At 27.1% G+C, this 18,267-nt stretch overlaps 1 protein-coding gene across 1 annotated transcript in view; it reads left to right on the forward strand.

The window, feature by feature from the left end:
- The window catches only part of LOC102681090, a 144,177-nt gene that overhangs the window by 124,103 nt on the left and 1,807 nt on the right, over positions 1 to 18,267 (forward strand). Inside the window, exons 6-21 of the mRNA XM_031512985.1 lie at positions 352 to 699; positions 1,380 to 1,700; positions 3,008 to 3,355; positions 3,650 to 3,956; positions 4,378 to 5,009; positions 5,741 to 6,118; positions 7,021 to 7,866; positions 7,962 to 9,920; positions 10,832 to 11,118; positions 11,205 to 11,745; positions 12,254 to 12,538; positions 13,332 to 13,572; positions 14,158 to 14,501; positions 14,847 to 15,138; positions 16,621 to 16,935; positions 17,407 to 17,684. Of these exons, the coding sequence (XP_031368845.1) occupies positions 352 to 699; positions 1,380 to 1,700; positions 3,008 to 3,355; positions 3,650 to 3,956; positions 4,378 to 5,009; positions 5,741 to 6,118; positions 7,021 to 7,866; positions 7,962 to 9,920; positions 10,832 to 11,118; positions 11,205 to 11,745; positions 12,254 to 12,538; positions 13,332 to 13,572; positions 14,158 to 14,501; positions 14,847 to 15,138; positions 16,621 to 16,935; positions 17,407 to 17,684 (7,722 nt within the window). The remainder of the gene's footprint in view (positions 1 to 351; positions 700 to 1,379; positions 1,701 to 3,007; positions 3,356 to 3,649; positions 3,957 to 4,377; positions 5,010 to 5,740; positions 6,119 to 7,020; positions 7,867 to 7,961; positions 9,921 to 10,831; positions 11,119 to 11,204; positions 11,746 to 12,253; positions 12,539 to 13,331; positions 13,573 to 14,157; positions 14,502 to 14,846; positions 15,139 to 16,620; positions 16,936 to 17,406; positions 17,685 to 18,267) is intronic.

Consider the following 18,267-nt stretch of genomic DNA (forward strand, 5'->3'; position numbering starts at 1 on the left):
TAGTTTTTAAACTCAAAATATTTTTCATTTTTTTCTTTGGAGATATTACAATGTTTATATGTTATTATCAATAAAAATAAAATTTCTTTCAATTTGTTTAAACTTATAAAAATATGGCATGTCTCTTTCTCAAGTTCTCTCCTAGTTTAATCTTCTTAAATATTATTTAATATAATATTAATTAATACAATATTCTTCAATATTAATTAATACAATATTTTTAAAATATTTTTATTTAATAATTTAAATACATTTTATAATTCTATTTTACAAATAATAAATATATTAAATCTCATACAATCATGTAAAATTTTATAAAATTTATTAAATTCTTATAATATATTTTTTCAGGTAATAGCAAACACGGCAACTGAAGAACGTCACAGGAAGCCTGGATCAGAAACTGCAGCGGTAACATTAGAAGCGTCTCCAACATTACGCACAGAAGTGTTCAAAACCACTTACACCTATCTAACACTAAACACTGATCATTCGGATATAAACGATGCTTTGGAAAGCAGTACTAAAGTAATTACAAATACAGTTACTGCTCCTCAACATTATCTGGACATGATTCTCGAGCCATCGGAAGCGCCACGACCGGAAACAAACACATATCTCAGCACCAGGATGCTGGAAAAGACTTTCATGGAGGATGGACGTACTAAAATAAAAACTACCAGTGATACTATTACTCAGGTTCGTGTTAATGCGATGATTGTATGAGATTTAATATATTTATTATTTGTAAAATAGAATTAAATTATTTTTTCGATGTAATTATATTTCAATTGACTTTACTTTTAATTAGAAAATATTTTAAATTAAAATTTAAAATATTTGTAATTTCATTAAAAATGATATTAATTCATAAAACATAATATAATCAATTAAAAATTGATATTAATTAGTTATTGATATTAATAGAGTTAAGAATTATTGATATTAAATGAAATCAGCATAATACAGATAATTGACAGATAAAAGATAGATAATTACAAATAATCAACTTTTATAGTTTTTTTACATTAAAAATTTCTATCATCTTTCTTATAATTATATTAAATCTTATTTAATATAAAAAAAATTTTATGAAAAAATATTATACATTTTTTTTTATATTTTAATTTATTTTATATTTTTCAATTAAATTTTTTTACTTTCATTTATAATGTTATCAAATTAAAGTTTTTTTCATTTCCATCATCTTTTATTTTTTTCTATAAAAAAATTTTCTTATGTCGATATTTTTTTATTTTCTATTTTTTATTTAATATAAAAAAAATTTTATTAAAAATAAACTATTACTATAGTTTTTAAAGATAAACCAATCATGTTTTGATAGATGAATAGATTGACTGGTAACATTTAATTTTCAGCTCATAGTAACAGAATCTGCACCACCTCCTCGTCCAACCAGTGTCACGACCACGTTAACAGCGTTAGATAGTATAGAGGAAAACATGACAGACGTCATGAAGACTTATTACATTACCTATACTTATTACAATACCTTCCTGGAGAAAGGGAGCACAGTGGTTCGCACGAACGTGGCGACGTCGACTGATGTTGTGTTGGAGAAAGTGCCTGTCAAGAAAACCACAAAGACAGCCATGGTGAATTCTACTCCGGAACCTATTCAAATCTTTGCCACGAAGACGTATCTAACCACGTTTACCTACTTTACGACATTACTTCAGGTAAGTCGGTTAATTAAGATATTAGAGATCGTGAGTTTAATGTTTATTACAGTCATAAAATATAGTGATTTCTATTTCAAAATTTAGATTTTACGCATAAATTTTTATGGAATAAATAGATTTTGTTGAAAAATAAAAAATTAAGAATTCATTTGTAGAGAGATTTATTAATAGGTTTTTCTTTACATTCATAGGAAAAATATTGTGATGCCATATCCTTTATGATAATATATTTCATCTATCAATTTTTTAAAATGTAATTGAATATTATTTATTGTTAAAGAGTATGAAAAAATAAAAAAAAATTTATTCCTTGAATGTTTCATTCTTTTAAGTTTTATGTCTACAATTGAATATTCAAGTATTCATATATTATATATAAGTATACAGAATTTACTCTATTTTTAATATTTTCTTTACAAGTAATAAATTTCAGAAAAATGAACAAGTTTCTAAAATCTATATAATGATTAGAGTAAATTCTTTAAATTAACGATAATGATCATGAATTAAAAATATCATAATTAAATTAAATTATTTAAATATTATAATATTATAAATATTATATTATATTATAAATTAAATAATTTAAATATTATAAAAATTATAAGATGAATCATTGAATTTTGAATTTACATCTACATGAATTCACTTTAGATTAAACTATTTGTTTAATCTAATCTAAAAATATTTCAAATAAAAAATTTTTGAAAATATTGAAAAGAACATATAATTATTTTTTTATATATCGTTTTCCCATCAAAACAATAGATCATCAATAAATGGATTCATTGTAACGTGTAATATTTGACTATATTTAAAAAAAATATTAAATGTCAATAATTTAAAAATAATAGAACAAAAAAAAATTATATAATTATAATATATATTTCACTTTTAATTTTTTTATGTATGTTTTATTGTTTTATTATTTTATTATTATTAATGTTTTATTTTTTTAAATATTTTATTTAAGAATTATTTTTTTTAAAGAAAATATTACAAAATTATTTCATTTATGTCGTTATTCTTTCAGCATCTTTATATCGATTCATGTTTAGCAATTTTGATATTTAAAAACATAAAAAACTATTACAAAAAAATATTAAGATATAAACTTTTGATAATTGGTTTCTATATTTGATTAGAGAGATAGAGTTTAAACAAATCTTTTGATAAAACATTTCATATTCGAATGAAAAAATAATATTATGTCACAAGATACTTTATTCATATACCCAAAAAATGTCAAATGATAGATAATTTAAATTAGAAATTTTGAGAATTACATTTCTATTTGCTTTCAGGCGGGACCAGATGGAGAGACTTCCACAACAGTCTCTTCGAGATCACACATTGTAGAAAACGTGGTAACAGAATCGATAGCACCCAGTTTATTAGATGCTGGTTACATGAACGCTTTACTAACAACTGCACATCATTCTGATCCTGTGAAAAACGTGATCACTGGTTCGACGATCATTTTTTTCGATGAGGAGGACCAGATTGATCCTACTACTAGCACCAACTTCCCGGAAACTACCTCTTCGGTAGAAGTGCAGAAAGATGAAACGATTTCGTCTAGCTTCGTATCTACTGAACCATCTCCGGTTATTAACGAACCAAATCTGAAACCTACTGAACAAATTAATCAGGTAATCGAAAAACTTAATTAAAAAACTTCATATCAATTAAAACAATTAAAAAATAAACAATTTTCAAATATTACAGGAATATTAAAGGAATATACTTAATAAGATTTAATACAAAAAGTAAATTAATCATTTTTCGTTCTAGGACGTATTTCATAATGCAAATATTGTTAAATGTGTTAATTTAAATGTATGTATTCAAATTTGAATAATTAAATTTCGAATAATCGATGTCTTTCTTGTATATAATTAAAATTGTTACGATAAGATTTTAATTTGATTATATTTGAATTATAGGAAAGCAATGTAACAGTTTCCGCAGAATCTGAGCAAAACAAAAAGCCTGTCAATCAAAACACGAGTGATCTTCAAGTGAGCAATCTTCTGAGCTTAGGCTCGTTGGGAATCAATAGTTTGTCGGCTTTGGGACCAGTGATTACTGCAATGGCTGGCCTACTTCAGGGTAAAACCACAGCAACACGAAGGAATGATTCGATACCACAGATGGAAACGCAGGAAGTCACTACGCAAAGATCACCTATTTACATACCTGTCGCTGAGTTCGCTGATGGAGACATTGAAGCTGCTGAAAGTCAAAATATAGGTAATTTTTTTTTATAAAACAGAAAAGATGTAATCGATGATTCCAATTATTAAACACAATTCATTTATAATATGAAATTGATAAATAAGTTAGTGATTAGTGATTATAATTAAAAGTTTATTATTTGTTTTTAAATAATTTATTTTTCATAATATATATTCTTTTTTTTTAATAATTCAAATTGATAATTGTTCCATTTAATTAAAAAAAAAAATTAATATGAAAATATTTCTTGGATGTAATAATAAAAATTCTTTAAAATAATATAAAAATAATCTAAAAAAAAAATACTATCTAGAAACATTTTTCAAACAAAAATAAATAAATAAAATAATAATTATTTCATTGAAAGATATCAATCAATTTCATTCAACAGTTATTGAACAATATAATAATAAAATAATAATAAAAATTCTCCAAGGTACACATCTGGCAAATCTCAACCACAATTACATCGCAGAGACACGTCATAAAGTTGCATCTAGTCTGGCAGATGGAATTCCAATTTCTCCAGGCGAAGTAATTACCGCGAATAGCGACGTAATCATCGGTAAACCAGGAAAAATGGCACCAAGACCGCCTCAAACATTCTTAGAGGACGAAGAGAACATAGGAATGAAACCACCACCGTTACCAGTTCCCAACATTTCAGTCCATCCTGTTCTCGAAGTCCTGGAGAACAATCGGGATAATCAGCCTCAGCAAACCCTTCAGAGTCACAAAGGTCCACAGATAAAAATTTATCCTGCACATCAGATTTACGAAGAACACTTGAAGATACCTATTTCTATGCCTATCGATACGAATCCTACATTGAAACAACCTCAAAAGTTGCTCCCAGTTCAACCGACTCCCCCAAAGAGGATTGGTTCAAAACAAGATATGTTAGAGAACGATCCTTTGTTGAAGCCACCCGATAGACCTAACGTGGAACAGTATGCGAATCCGAATACGAATCTAAAGGAACCGGAATGGAGTCTTGATAAGACAAGGAGACCTTGGAATGCTAAGGATCCTCTGAAGCTTCCTCCATCCCATCCTCAGTTTGATCAGGTATGCACATTTTTTTAATTTTTAATTTTTATTTATTAATATTGTAATATTGTAATAATATTGTTTCTTTTAATGTATATTATTATCGTGTATTATGTTTTATTATGACGATGTGGTTTACATTAAGTTTTAGAATTAAAACAATATTATGTGTAAAATAAGATTGGATCTTTTAAGTAAAAATTATTACTTAGAATTAAAATAAAAAATAAATTTACTTAAAATAAGTATAATCAAGTAAATTTTAATGTTTTATATGAAAAATGAATTATTTAACAAATGTATGATTATTTTGAATAATAATAAAAAATAATAAATAATAAGATAATTTATTTTTCTATTATTATGCAAGTAATAATATAATATAATATAAAATATAATAATACGATAAATAAATGAAATGAAAATTTAATTTAATTATTTGAATAATTGTTCATTTCATATCTTATTCTATATCAAATAAAAAAGAATTTTATAATTAGATTTAGAATCTTTTTATTGTCTATTTTTAAGTTGCAAAATGTTTTATATTGAATTCTTAAAATTCTCAAAACTATAAAAGCTTTAATTTTCATATTCAAATTCGATTCAATTGATTTTAATTCAATTTATATAATTTTGATTTATTATATTTCAAAATTATAAAAATTCAAATTTTTTAAAATACTACATTTTGATCTATCAATTAAATACAATCGAATTACAACTCTATATTATGATTAATATTTCAGAAAATCAATTTGGGAAAGCCATCGATAGATAAACTTTGGCCAACCGTTCCATCCGAAGAACAAAAGCGACTACCATGGGCCCAGAAAGACCCTTTGCTTCCTGAAACTCCAATTGTCATTCAAACTTCGGAATCCAAACCAACACCAGCAGAGCCCATAGTTCATCAAGTACCACACGTCATCGATAGATCAACGGGGCAACCTTTGTTGGTTAATATCCAACCCAGTCAGGTGGCCAATGTGGTAATTCCTCAAGGTGGCACTCAAGCATTAATATTCGGTGACACGAACGAACCTCATATCAGTGGACAATATTTCGACGATCCATCACCCTATCCTGAATCAGAAGTTGGTTTGGGTTTCCTTGGAATTCAAAGGGTAAGTGGACATATAATTTTCAAAAATTCAAAAATTTTTTAAACAAATTAAACATATGACTTAAATTTCGTGTAATATATATATCTGAACTTAAAAAAATTCTTGTCATTCAAATTAAAAATGATTTTATTGCATTAAGAATAGGATAATTATAAATGTTTATACAAAAAATGAACGATAATATTATTATTACATTGTAAAATTTATATTTATGTAGAAATAGTAATTCTCAATTTTTTTATAATAAAAAAATTAATAGAAATTATATCAATATTATCATATAGATGTTATTATATTCGTAGAATATCTTTAGAGAATTCTGAAACTAAAACTGAATTCTAGAAACTAAAACAAATATAAAAAATATACAAGAATGTCGGTTAAGACTTATGTATTAAATTACACTTCTATTATACTTATAAATTATATAAATTACATTTCGTATTAACTTCACATTAATTCAAACAAATTCACGTTAAATGAGAGCAATATGAAAACAGAGTCCGATAGAGACAAAATGATCTTTCCTTCTCGTTTCATTAATGTAAATTTTAATTATTTATATTAAATAATTCGACGAATATTTACATATTTACATTATTTGTTTCGATTTTTAAATTAATCAAATATATTAATATTCTAAATATTTATATAGAATAATGCATAATTTCTTTATAATTAAAAAATCAATAAAAATTATATCAATATTATCGTTTATATGTTATATCATTATCAATAAAATAAAAAAAACTTTTTAATAATAAATGGAAAATTTTATTGTGAATTTTTAATATCAATGTATTTTAATTTTTAGAAATATATAGATATAGATATACTTTTACAAATAAAATATAATAATTTACAATTTGAATGAAAATATAAAATTCCAAACATTCTTATAGGTAGAAGATCTATCCCAATATACTAATGGAAAGGATCCAGCAGATTATATGGTACCACCATCGCCACCACTCAACTTCAAGACTTTATCCGAGAAACATCCTTCCAATCGTCCAGCAACCATTTCTTTATCACCAGCTCATTTCGATTATGAGAGACCGCAAGATAAATTAGAAGTATCCTTGATCAGGCCAGAAAAGAAGCCATCCGACGTGCATTTGATCAAACATCCCGACAACTCGGGTATCCTTGGTGGCCAAGGTCACGTGCACACAGAAATTCTGGTTCATCACAGACCGGAAACCGTGAACGTTCGACCTCAAAACATTCCTCATCCTGCTATCCATCCTCACGTACATTCAAACAATCATTTACCGCTACGAGGACAATATTCAAAAATTCCAAAACCTGTAGAGCTCGGAACGCCGCCTCGAAGAACGGAAATATCAAATCCATCAGACAATTCACATCGATACATTTTGTTGGCTAAGCCAGACTCAGGAAACGAAATCATCTTGAATTCCAATTGGAAGTCGGACAAGAAACCACCGAGAATTCTGATGAATAATAGGTTGAGACCACGTCTACCGTTGAGATCGACAACCAGTCGTCCTCCTCTGGATAGACCGATTTACCCGGAAAGGCCTGGCAGCAGGAAACCAGTTTATAGCGGACCTCAGAGGCTTCCGACGAAGGCACAGAACGCGAACACATTTGTGCTTCCTCATCGTCCTATCACCAATTCTCAAATTCATCATGAACCATCTAGAATGACAACTTCCATACCTGGAGAATTGATAAGGGATGTGGTGACTGAGAGGCAACCTTCGTTTGGGGCTCGTCCTCAGGTAAAATGAAACTTTTATATAAATTTATATTTCTTTAATTTTTATATTTTAATTTTATTTGTATTCTCATTTCTAATTTTTCTATTTTTCTTTAGCAGACAGATCTTCAAAATAGGCCATCCCACTTCTATCCTGAAAAGAGACCAACGAGCATAGAGCAGATGAAGCCACAAACCGAAAGAACAGAGGAATACGTGCCCACTGGAGCGATTGAGTATCACAATCCTTTGAATCTCAAGATAAAGCAAAATGATGGATCAGTTATATCAAGCATTCAAACGCAGAATTTCAATCAGGCTTCACCTAATCAGGATGTCAAGTCTGAGAACCAAGAAACCTGGTACAGTGGTACGGAGAAGACATTGGATTCAGAAAGTGGTGCCTCTGAACCGGTCAAATATCATAATCAGGTGAAAAAAATTGAAAAATACGATAAAACGAAAGATGATACGTCTTTGATTAACGATCACAGTAACGATACATCATCAAACAAGAATTCTTATGTAGCCTCTGATAATACGATGATAGGAAAAGTTGGTGAAATTGATTCTCAGCAAAATCAAAAGGAAAAACCTATTTGGATTAATTCAGGAGTTCCATTTGCGCATAAAAACGAAGGCGTATCGATTCAAACACAGTATAGACCTAATTACTATAATGCCAAACTTCATGAAATGCCAATAGTTCAAGGAAAACCATTTAGTGTGTATACTGGACACGAAGAGTCAAATTATGATTACAAATGGAAAGAAACATCTGAATACGATATAGTTCAGGGTGTACCATCGACATACTATGGAAATAAAATGCTGCAAATCAACTACAAGAATGAACAAACGTCTACTCCATCTAATCGTGAACATGAGGATACTATAGATCTAAAGCCACCAGCAATCATTCCGCAATTCGTTCCCGAATTGGACAAACCTAACAAATCATATCCACGACCTATTATAAATAAAGTGGAAACCAGACCTGTGTTGTATTCCAGACCAGAGATCATCAGTCAAACCTCAGAAGTTAGACCAGATTATGTGAATCGGCCTAATGAAAGTAAACCAGATACCTCAGAACAACAATTTGGGAATAACAGTTTGAGCTATTCAGGAAAATTAAATCAGAGCTACTTTCAATTAGGTGGTTTTATGGATTTTAATTGGGAGAATGAAATGAAAACAGGTGATAAAAGAGAAGAGATTTTGGTCAACAGAAGCGAAATTATGAAGAATCATTATAGAAACAACTCCATTTCTTATCAAATGGAAAGTCAGTATTCTCAGACGAACATTAATCCTGTCAAATTAGAAAAGAATCATGCTGTGATAATTCAACAGGATTATAGTTCAGCAACTAAAATTCATCCAGAGTATCCTCATATAGTTACCAAACCTAAACCTCAAGTACCTAACCCAATCACTATTTCAACAGCTAATAACAAATCTGACACTCGACCAAACATTAGATTCTCCCTGCCTGTGGAGGCAATTGGCGAAGAAGTGGATAGTAAAACGCAAACTGAACGACCGCCAAGCATGCTGATCACAACGAATAATTCGAGTGACAAAAAAAAGAATATAGAGAAGATAGATACTTCCTATCACACGAATTTTGCAACCCAAGATGCAAACAAAGATGATTCCATAAATCATGAAAACAAGATTCGAATAAGGCCTATTGAAATGTCCACTGGAGACATATTGACTAATATGGAAGAAATGAACGTACCTTCTAGAGACATGATGCCCCCACCATTAAGACCTGTGATTGGCCTCAATCAATCAAATAAAAACGAAGAGGAAGATTTAAAACCACCACCCATACCTTCGAGAGATGTTGTCGGTTTGTCACCTCCACCGGTTGATATTACTACAACAAATAATCCTACGGAAGATAAGTTCTCATTCGTTATTGCTAATGAATCTGGGTTGAAGCCTCCTCCTAAATATATTCCTCTGAAGGAATCTTCTGTTGCACCTTTGCCCAGTATTAGCATGGTTCCTCCTAGCCCAAGACCATCTCTTACTAGGCCTTTCATCGTGGAATTGTTGTCTCAGGTAAATTTATTATATTAATTTGCTAGATTAAACAAAATTTTGAAAATTTTTTGAAATTTTATTAAAAGTTGGGCATTTCAGCTAGCTTTATTAAAAACTATTATATATGTTATAGCATACGAAATTTATGCTTATAAAATATGCGAATATGCGTAAAAAATATGCGTATATGTATATACACAAATAGATATATTACATATAACATTATTTATATTGGGTATTTAATAATTTTGTTTTAATTAATAATTGACATTACAATAAATCATAAATAATTTCTTCATATTGAAATATTTATTTAAATATTTACATTTGTTAGTTAATATTAATTTATACTGAAAATGACCGTTCTGATATCATAAGATGTAGAAGTATTAAAGACATGATCTGATTTTTCCGTATTACCATTTACATTTGCGATTATATACATATAATTTAGATATATTTTTTTTAGAATTTATTTATTTTTTTTTTTTTTACATAATTATTAGAAATATTTTGTAAATAATAATAATAATACAATTTATATGAATATTTCTATGGAATCTATTAAGAGTAAACCGATTGTAATAATATTTATAAATGTATTTTAATGTTACATTTTGAACAATTTGAGTTTATTGAAAATGTTACGATATATAATATCTTAATCAAATACAAATGAAATATGAAAGTCTAATTGAAATATTTAACATATATGCATATTATTTTGACTAATTGTAATATGTGTAAAATAATAATAATAATATCAAAATATGTTTTTGTATAAAAATCTAGTTTGTACTCTGACATTTTTTTGAAATTTGAAATTTAGATTTAATGATTTACATATGACAATTAAAATGATACAAATTTGAACAGAATCGGTATCTTAAGCATTTTAAACGATTTATTATAAGTTTTATACTTTTCAGGACATGATACCTCCACCACCAGTAACTCAGACAACGAGACCACTCGAAATAGCCACCGTGAGACCAGCGGTAGCGGTATCTGGATCGATTCAAATCGCGACAGCTGTCGCAACATCTCACATACCAGTGGTCCAAGATATCGAATCGAAGATACCTATCATACACGGCACTGTTGATCTTCCAGTAGTCATAGACGTGCCTGAAATACTTAGACCAATTGAAACTAGAAAGACGGAGCATGTTAGCATATACACAGTGCGACCATTCAACACCAGACCTGTATCTAGGTATTCAAAAATATTTTTTCAACTAATATATCGTCAATTTTGAATTTTCAATATATATTATTGTGATATATGATGAAACCTTGTAGAATATCAGTGCAACCAACAGCGATGTTAACCACGAATTTAGTAATCCCAACGAAGCTAAGACCAGTCCAAATGGATCACATTCAACCAAACAAATCGTCTTCTACTAGAGAGGTGGAACCAACTCGATCTCACAATATCGATATTCCACGAAATCCAGTGAAACGAGTAGAACATCCAGTATTTTTGGAGTCTAGTTACGATATCGTTTTACCATCATCGAAGGTGGAAGCTACGGAGAGTTTGATTCATGTGATAAGCACGAGTCAGAAAAAAGAGTCGCAATCCACTATGACGAAGAACGAAGTTTCGAAGGTAATCGTTTCACCAGTGACGGAAATTAAACGAAAGAACGAGACAGTTTTGAAAAAATTGCCAAGTGTGGTCACCAGGGTCGACAGCTCGATAACAAAAGTGACGAACACGTTGTTCGAAAACATCAACAGAAGAAACGAATCGATGATCAACATGACAAAGAGTGTCAGCAATATACGAAAAGTTGCTAATGAAACAACAACGACTATGCGTATGAAGCCTAAAGAGGTGAGAGATATATTAATTCGAATAGAAGTTAAGATAAAATTATTAGATATTTTAAAATCATTTCGATATTCGTTGTTAAAATTGATGTTCAGAAATCAAATATTTTTTTTAATTTCCATATAATTTTTAAATAAATTAATTCTCTTGATAGAATAACAATATTCTTCAATAAAAAATATAGATCTAGAATTATAAATTTAATCTAAGTGAAGCTGTTAATAAATGTTTTACTAATTATTTGAAAATTGAATTATAGTAAATATAAATATTATAGTATTCAAAAATCTATAGTAGTAATAATTATAGGTTATAAATATATTATAAATAAATAATATACTGTAATAAATCTAAATAGTAGTAAAAAAGAAAATATAATGTTAAGTAATAGATTTTTCTTAAAAAATTTAAAAATTAGTTTGACGAAATTAAAAAACAAATTTTTGTAGGGAAAAAAATGAATTATAAAAAAATTACGGTTCAATCATTGTTACAATCCTTTATCATACAGGTAACACGATTCCAGACATCAACGGTAACGAGAACGGAAACATCTGTATTGGGTTCACCACCTACAACTCGAACATTACTACTTACCCACACGTTGACATCAACCACAGTGGAAACGGTGACAGAAACGTTATTACGTCCAACTAGCGTCGTTTCTACAGTTACATCAACGATTTTGCAATCGGTGGTGACTAGAATACCATCATCCTACGAAAACGTTGTCGATAATGATTCCATCTTTGTAGTGATGAGCGACCAGAAACCACCGGCACCTGGTGCTGAAGAGGTAAATGTAAGAAATAAATTATATTTATATAAATATTATATATAAATATTCTATATAAATATTCTTTTAATCTTAGTATTATATTTTCCTAAATCGCAGAAATTAATTTATAATTATATATTTATATATAATTTAAAAATTAAAAAAGCATATATTATAATGTATATAATAATGTATATTATTTATAGAATTTTTATAAAAGACTTATATGAGAAATTCTAATAATTTCTGAAAAAAATATAAAAATTAATGCAAAAATATCATTGAAACTTTAATTTTGGTATTTTATTGAATTTTTCAATAAACAATTGAAATATAATGTACAAATTCATATCAGCATATAATAAATTATTATATTGTATTAAAATTTCTAATATGCAATATTTAATATATAAATAATATATTTATGTTTAATTAATTAATACATATTAATTAAATTAATTACATATTACATTACATTAAGTTTTGTGAATTTTTAAATAATATGAATATATGACCATCTTAAATTTTGTGTTTCTAAGTTTTTATTTCCTATTGCAAAATTGCTTATAATATTTTTTTTTATATCAATTTTTTTTTGTTTCAATATTTAGAATTGATACTTCTAAAGTATCTTACATTTTTATAAATATATTATTTCTGTATTATAAATATATTATTTCTGTATTATTTTTTTTATTTTTGCTTAAAATTTTAAATTTCGTATAAATACATAAACACAATGATCTACTTATTATAGATTATTTATAGAAAATAATAATAATTTTTTTATTTAATATGAATATTTTCTTAGGTGGAAACTGAATATGGTGATATTTCAAGAGATGAACAAGATCCAGCTGGAAACGAAGTTCATAGAGTTCTAGCTGGTGGAATTCTTGGAGCACCAGTAGTATCTCTTCAACCTATCGTCAATCAATGTACTCCTGAATGTAGAGCCTCTAGGGCTGAAATATGTGCGGAAGTTGGAACTGAAATGAGATGCATTTGTCGACCAGGTTTTGCGAGAATGTTCCCTGATCGACCTTGTAAACGTAAATTCAAATTATTATTCAAGTTAATTTATTTTAAGTTGATTAAGTTACGATTCACATATTAGTGGGAGATTTACATTTTATATATATATTATGAGAGAGTATTAGAGAATCATTGAATTTACAAAGAAGAAATATACGAAATTAATAAGAAAATCCATTGTTAGAATACATTTCGAAATATTGACACCAAATTTTATTACCAGAAAGGCAACAGATTTGATACATGATTATAACAGAATTTTTTAACAGACTGATTGCAGAAATATAACAGATCACTTTAAAGACAAATTCGTGTCAGAAACGTTTTATTTTATTTCTATTCATATAATTGAATATAAATTGGCGACAGAATGCATTGCATTGTTTAGATTTTCATGATAGAAATAAAACATTTTTGACATTTCATTGTCAATTTATTACCTGATTTGATCTGATGATTTGATCAACAAAATTTGATGACAGAACAAATGAAGAATACGAATGGATACGGTTTCGTTTTTTCTTATACTTATTTGACTTTAATCTACTATCAATTTCTAAATTTCTTCAAATTTAATTTTCCTTTTTAATCTATGATTATAGCCACTTATACCTACACATTACGAGTTGGATTGGATCGAATCGGACACGAGCCAGTGATTTACGAAGTCAGCATGAATGATTCGACGTCAACAGCTTTTAGAAAATTACTAGGCCCTACTAAAGACGCTTTAGACAGGACTCTAATGCAGAGTGATCTTAGAGACATCTATAGGGGATTGAAGATAGCTGGTTTCACACCTGATCCAACGAAAGTAGAATTCCACGTTCAACTCAGTGATAATGCTAATGAAACGAGATTGAAGGAAGTACTTCGAAAATATCTGATTGGAAGTAACTATAGTTTAGGAGGCACTGAAGTCTTTGCTTCGAAAAATCTTGACATAGTAAGTATCTTTTTTCAAACAAAAAAAAGAGAGAGAATAAATCAACAAAAAGATTTAAATTCTTTGTAAACGATCTTCGAAAGTTTTTGCATTTTTATATTGTGAATATTTATGCATTTATAAAAAATTTAATTATGTAAAATATTGAAAATAAAATACATATTATCTATAAGAAATAAAATTCATCTCTATTTAAATATAAATTTGATATATATTTATAAAAATTTCAATGCATAAATATTTATATTCTACTTACCATACAAAACATTTTATAATTAGATATTAAAATGAAAATAAAAAAATTGTAGATTCAAATCATTAATAGATAAAAATTTTTTATTTCAGATTGAAGCAATCGATTTTAATGAATGCATAGCGGAAAATGGAGGACCTCATCATGATTGTTCGCCAAATGCAGCCTGTTTCAATCTACGAGGTTCTTATCAATGTTCTTGCAAAGAAGGTTGGGCAGATTTGTCTGAGAATCCTGCATATCCTGGAAGATTTTGCTCTCAGGCGCCATTAGGTTGTCCTAGTTGTAACAACAAAGGGCATTGCGTGATGAATACTAATGGTCAAGAAGTCTGCGAGTGCTTCCCTTGGCATAGTGGTCAGCGATGTCAGGTTAATCTCAAAGGTAAATTTATCTTTGCAAATCTTACAATAGTAACTAATCTTACAAAAGCTAACAAAATTGTTATTTATGTAATTGAATTTATATATTTGTATTTTATTCGTTTCTTAATTTATTTCTTGCAATGTCTCAATATAGAAAATAAATAGTTAAATTTGCACATTATTCAAAATAAAAAAAACTGTAATTGCTAAATTACTCCTGAATTACTGAAAAAGTTATATCGATTTTTAATTTAAAATTTTTTTTAAATATATGATATATTTTACGAGCATATGAATTTCATAAAATATTCTATTCTTATTAAAATTAATAAAAATTAAGCAATGATAACAATAGAATATAGATCATCATTTTTTTTCAATCAATTATATTATATGAATTAAAGAAGATAAAAATACAACTATTCTTATGAAACATATACATATAATAATTCTTAAATTAATAAATTTCCTAAAACTTATTTATCAAATGAATCAATAAACAGTAGCTTATCAAATTTTGAATTATGAAATTAATCTCTGTTCATCAATATATTATTATTATTATCATTTAAATGATAAAATTATGACATAAGTAAAAATTTTTATATTTTAGAATAATAATAGCTATTTATAAAATTGTTAAAACGAGTTGAAAAAATTGATATACCATATATTTTTGCAAAATTTTAAAATGGATTTTTTCAATTATTGAGAATAAAATTGAATTATAAAATATCTGTTTTATTTTGAAATGAATGTTATGAAAAAATGTTCTTAAAAAATTTATTTAATATAATTAATTTTTCTGAATAGATATATAAAAATCATATGAAATTTTTACTTTCTTTAATAAAGCCTTTTTCTTTACTTTTTTCCATAATTCGTTCGCAGTTCGTTATTTCTTATGAAATCTAATTCTAAAAAAAATTAAAAATATTAAATCATTTATATAGAAAAATCAATAGTTTAGAAAATGTTTAATATTGTAATATTTTCAATATAAATAACGTAATTAATTTTTTTAAATAATAATGAATTGATAAAAAATTATATGATTTTTATTTAAAAAACAAATATTACTTTCATATGTTTTATCCATTTCTATGCATTTATTTATAGAAAATTTTTTAATATTGTATAATTCTTATATCAAACAATTTTTAGAAGAATATTTTTTTTTATAATATTTATCTTAAAACGAATATTTCATATTCAGTGTATTTAGAAAAACGTATATTATTAATTAATAAATGTATGTATATTAATTTAATTATAAAACTTCGTAGACACAAATATTAATACATTTTTATCTTTAATTCAAAATATTAAAAATATAAAAAATAAAAAGATATATTTCATAAATACATTGTATATATATAACAACGAAATCTACCATCTATTTTTTTTCTTTAAAATATTAAAATAAAAAGTAATAAGAAAATTTTATTTCATATTTTAAAAAGTACTGCAATATGATATTATACCATAAATCTGTTTGCAGTGTTATTGATAGCTCTGGTTACGACCGGTGCAATATTACTAGGCCTTTTGGCGGTATGCGTCGGCATGGCGTGTTTTCGTCAACCAAGTCAGAGACGAAGAACTGGCGACAGAAGGGCCATGATTCCTGGAACAGGCGGGGATACCAGTAGCGAGGGTAGCGTGACGGATCTAGCAATTCCACACCACGTGCCGCATGTTCTGCCACCACCCCCACAGATGATTGCACCCTTGCCACCGACCAAAAGACCTGCTCGAAAGATCAGCACGAAACCTAGACATCTGCCGAGAAAGGCTACCATGGTACCTGCATCAGGTAAATATTTTTCGAAATTTATTTTTTAATTATTTTTTATTAAAGAAAAAAATGAAATTATTTATTACAAAAATGAGGAATTAATAGGAAAAAAAAATTTATAAATTTTCTTATATTAAAAAGTTTTAATAAATAAAGAAATTATTTATTACAAGAAAGTAAAGAATTATAAATTAATATACAAAAAAAATTAAAAAATTTTGATTAGAAATTAAAAATCTTAAATTACATTATAATAACAAATAATGTTTCTTAATTGTTATGAATAAGCATCATTTTTATTTATTTATATTTGTAAACTTTTTTTATTGATTATCCAAATTAATAGAATCTTATTTATTAATAGATATATTTGTTTTAATAAAGATATTTTAGTCTTATTTCGTTTAATTATGAAATTTCATTTCTAGGTTTGCTTGTATAATATTAAAACATTTTTATCGTATTGTTTAATTGTTTAAATCGCTATAGTGCCAGTGAACGATGAACAAAGAGATCGTTCGTTGACAGTGATGATCCCTCGTGCCAAATATCGATCGGCGCCCCAATCTCCGCAGAATTACAAGTCCGGGTTAAGTACGTTTTCGACAGAAGAACACAAGCTGCTCAACTATCTCGAGAACGGCATGCATAACACCGGAAACAGAAAGCAAAGTGTATCCAGCGCGAAGGATTGCAAGGAGGCTGATGTACAAATCGTCAGAGCGCCAGCTGCACCAACTGGAGCTCTTGTTAGCGCTGGTTTCCAGGTACTTTTTATCATTTACTGAATCAATTTTTTAACAATTTTTTATTTTTTTCCAAGAAATTGATATTTATTAATGTTTATTAAAATTCTAAAAATTTTCTCTTTGTGTTATTGTCATAATTATTAGAATTGATCAAGTATTGATTATGTTAATCAAGTATTGATTATGTTAATCAAGTATTGAGTATGTTAATCAAATATTGAGTATGTTATAAAAAAAGGAAAAAAATAAAAATAAATAAATAAATAATGAAAAAAATATTAAATTACAATATTGAAAAATAAAATATATAATGTTATATAGACAGTTTTGTTTCCAAAATTCACATGAATCAAAATATCTCATAATATTAATATAATAATCAGTTTAACAATATATAATTTTACATTTTTTTCCATTATTATTATGGAATTATATAATTTATATTGTATTATATAATTTAATGTTAAAATCATCAAACAAAAATATTTTCACTTAAAATAGTAAAATAAATAGAACTTTTTGACATAAGTGATTTACTGATTTTTTTTTTTTTTTTTAATAACTAACTGTGATTTAAAAAAATTGTAGTTCTCTTCAAGAA

The sequence above is a fragment of the Apis dorsata genome, unplaced genomic scaffold, assembly GCF_000469605.1.
Source record: "Apis dorsata unplaced genomic scaffold, Apis dorsata 1.3 scaffold_541, whole genome shotgun sequence".
NCBI lineage: Eukaryota > Metazoa > Arthropoda > Insecta > Hymenoptera > Apidae > Apis > Apis dorsata.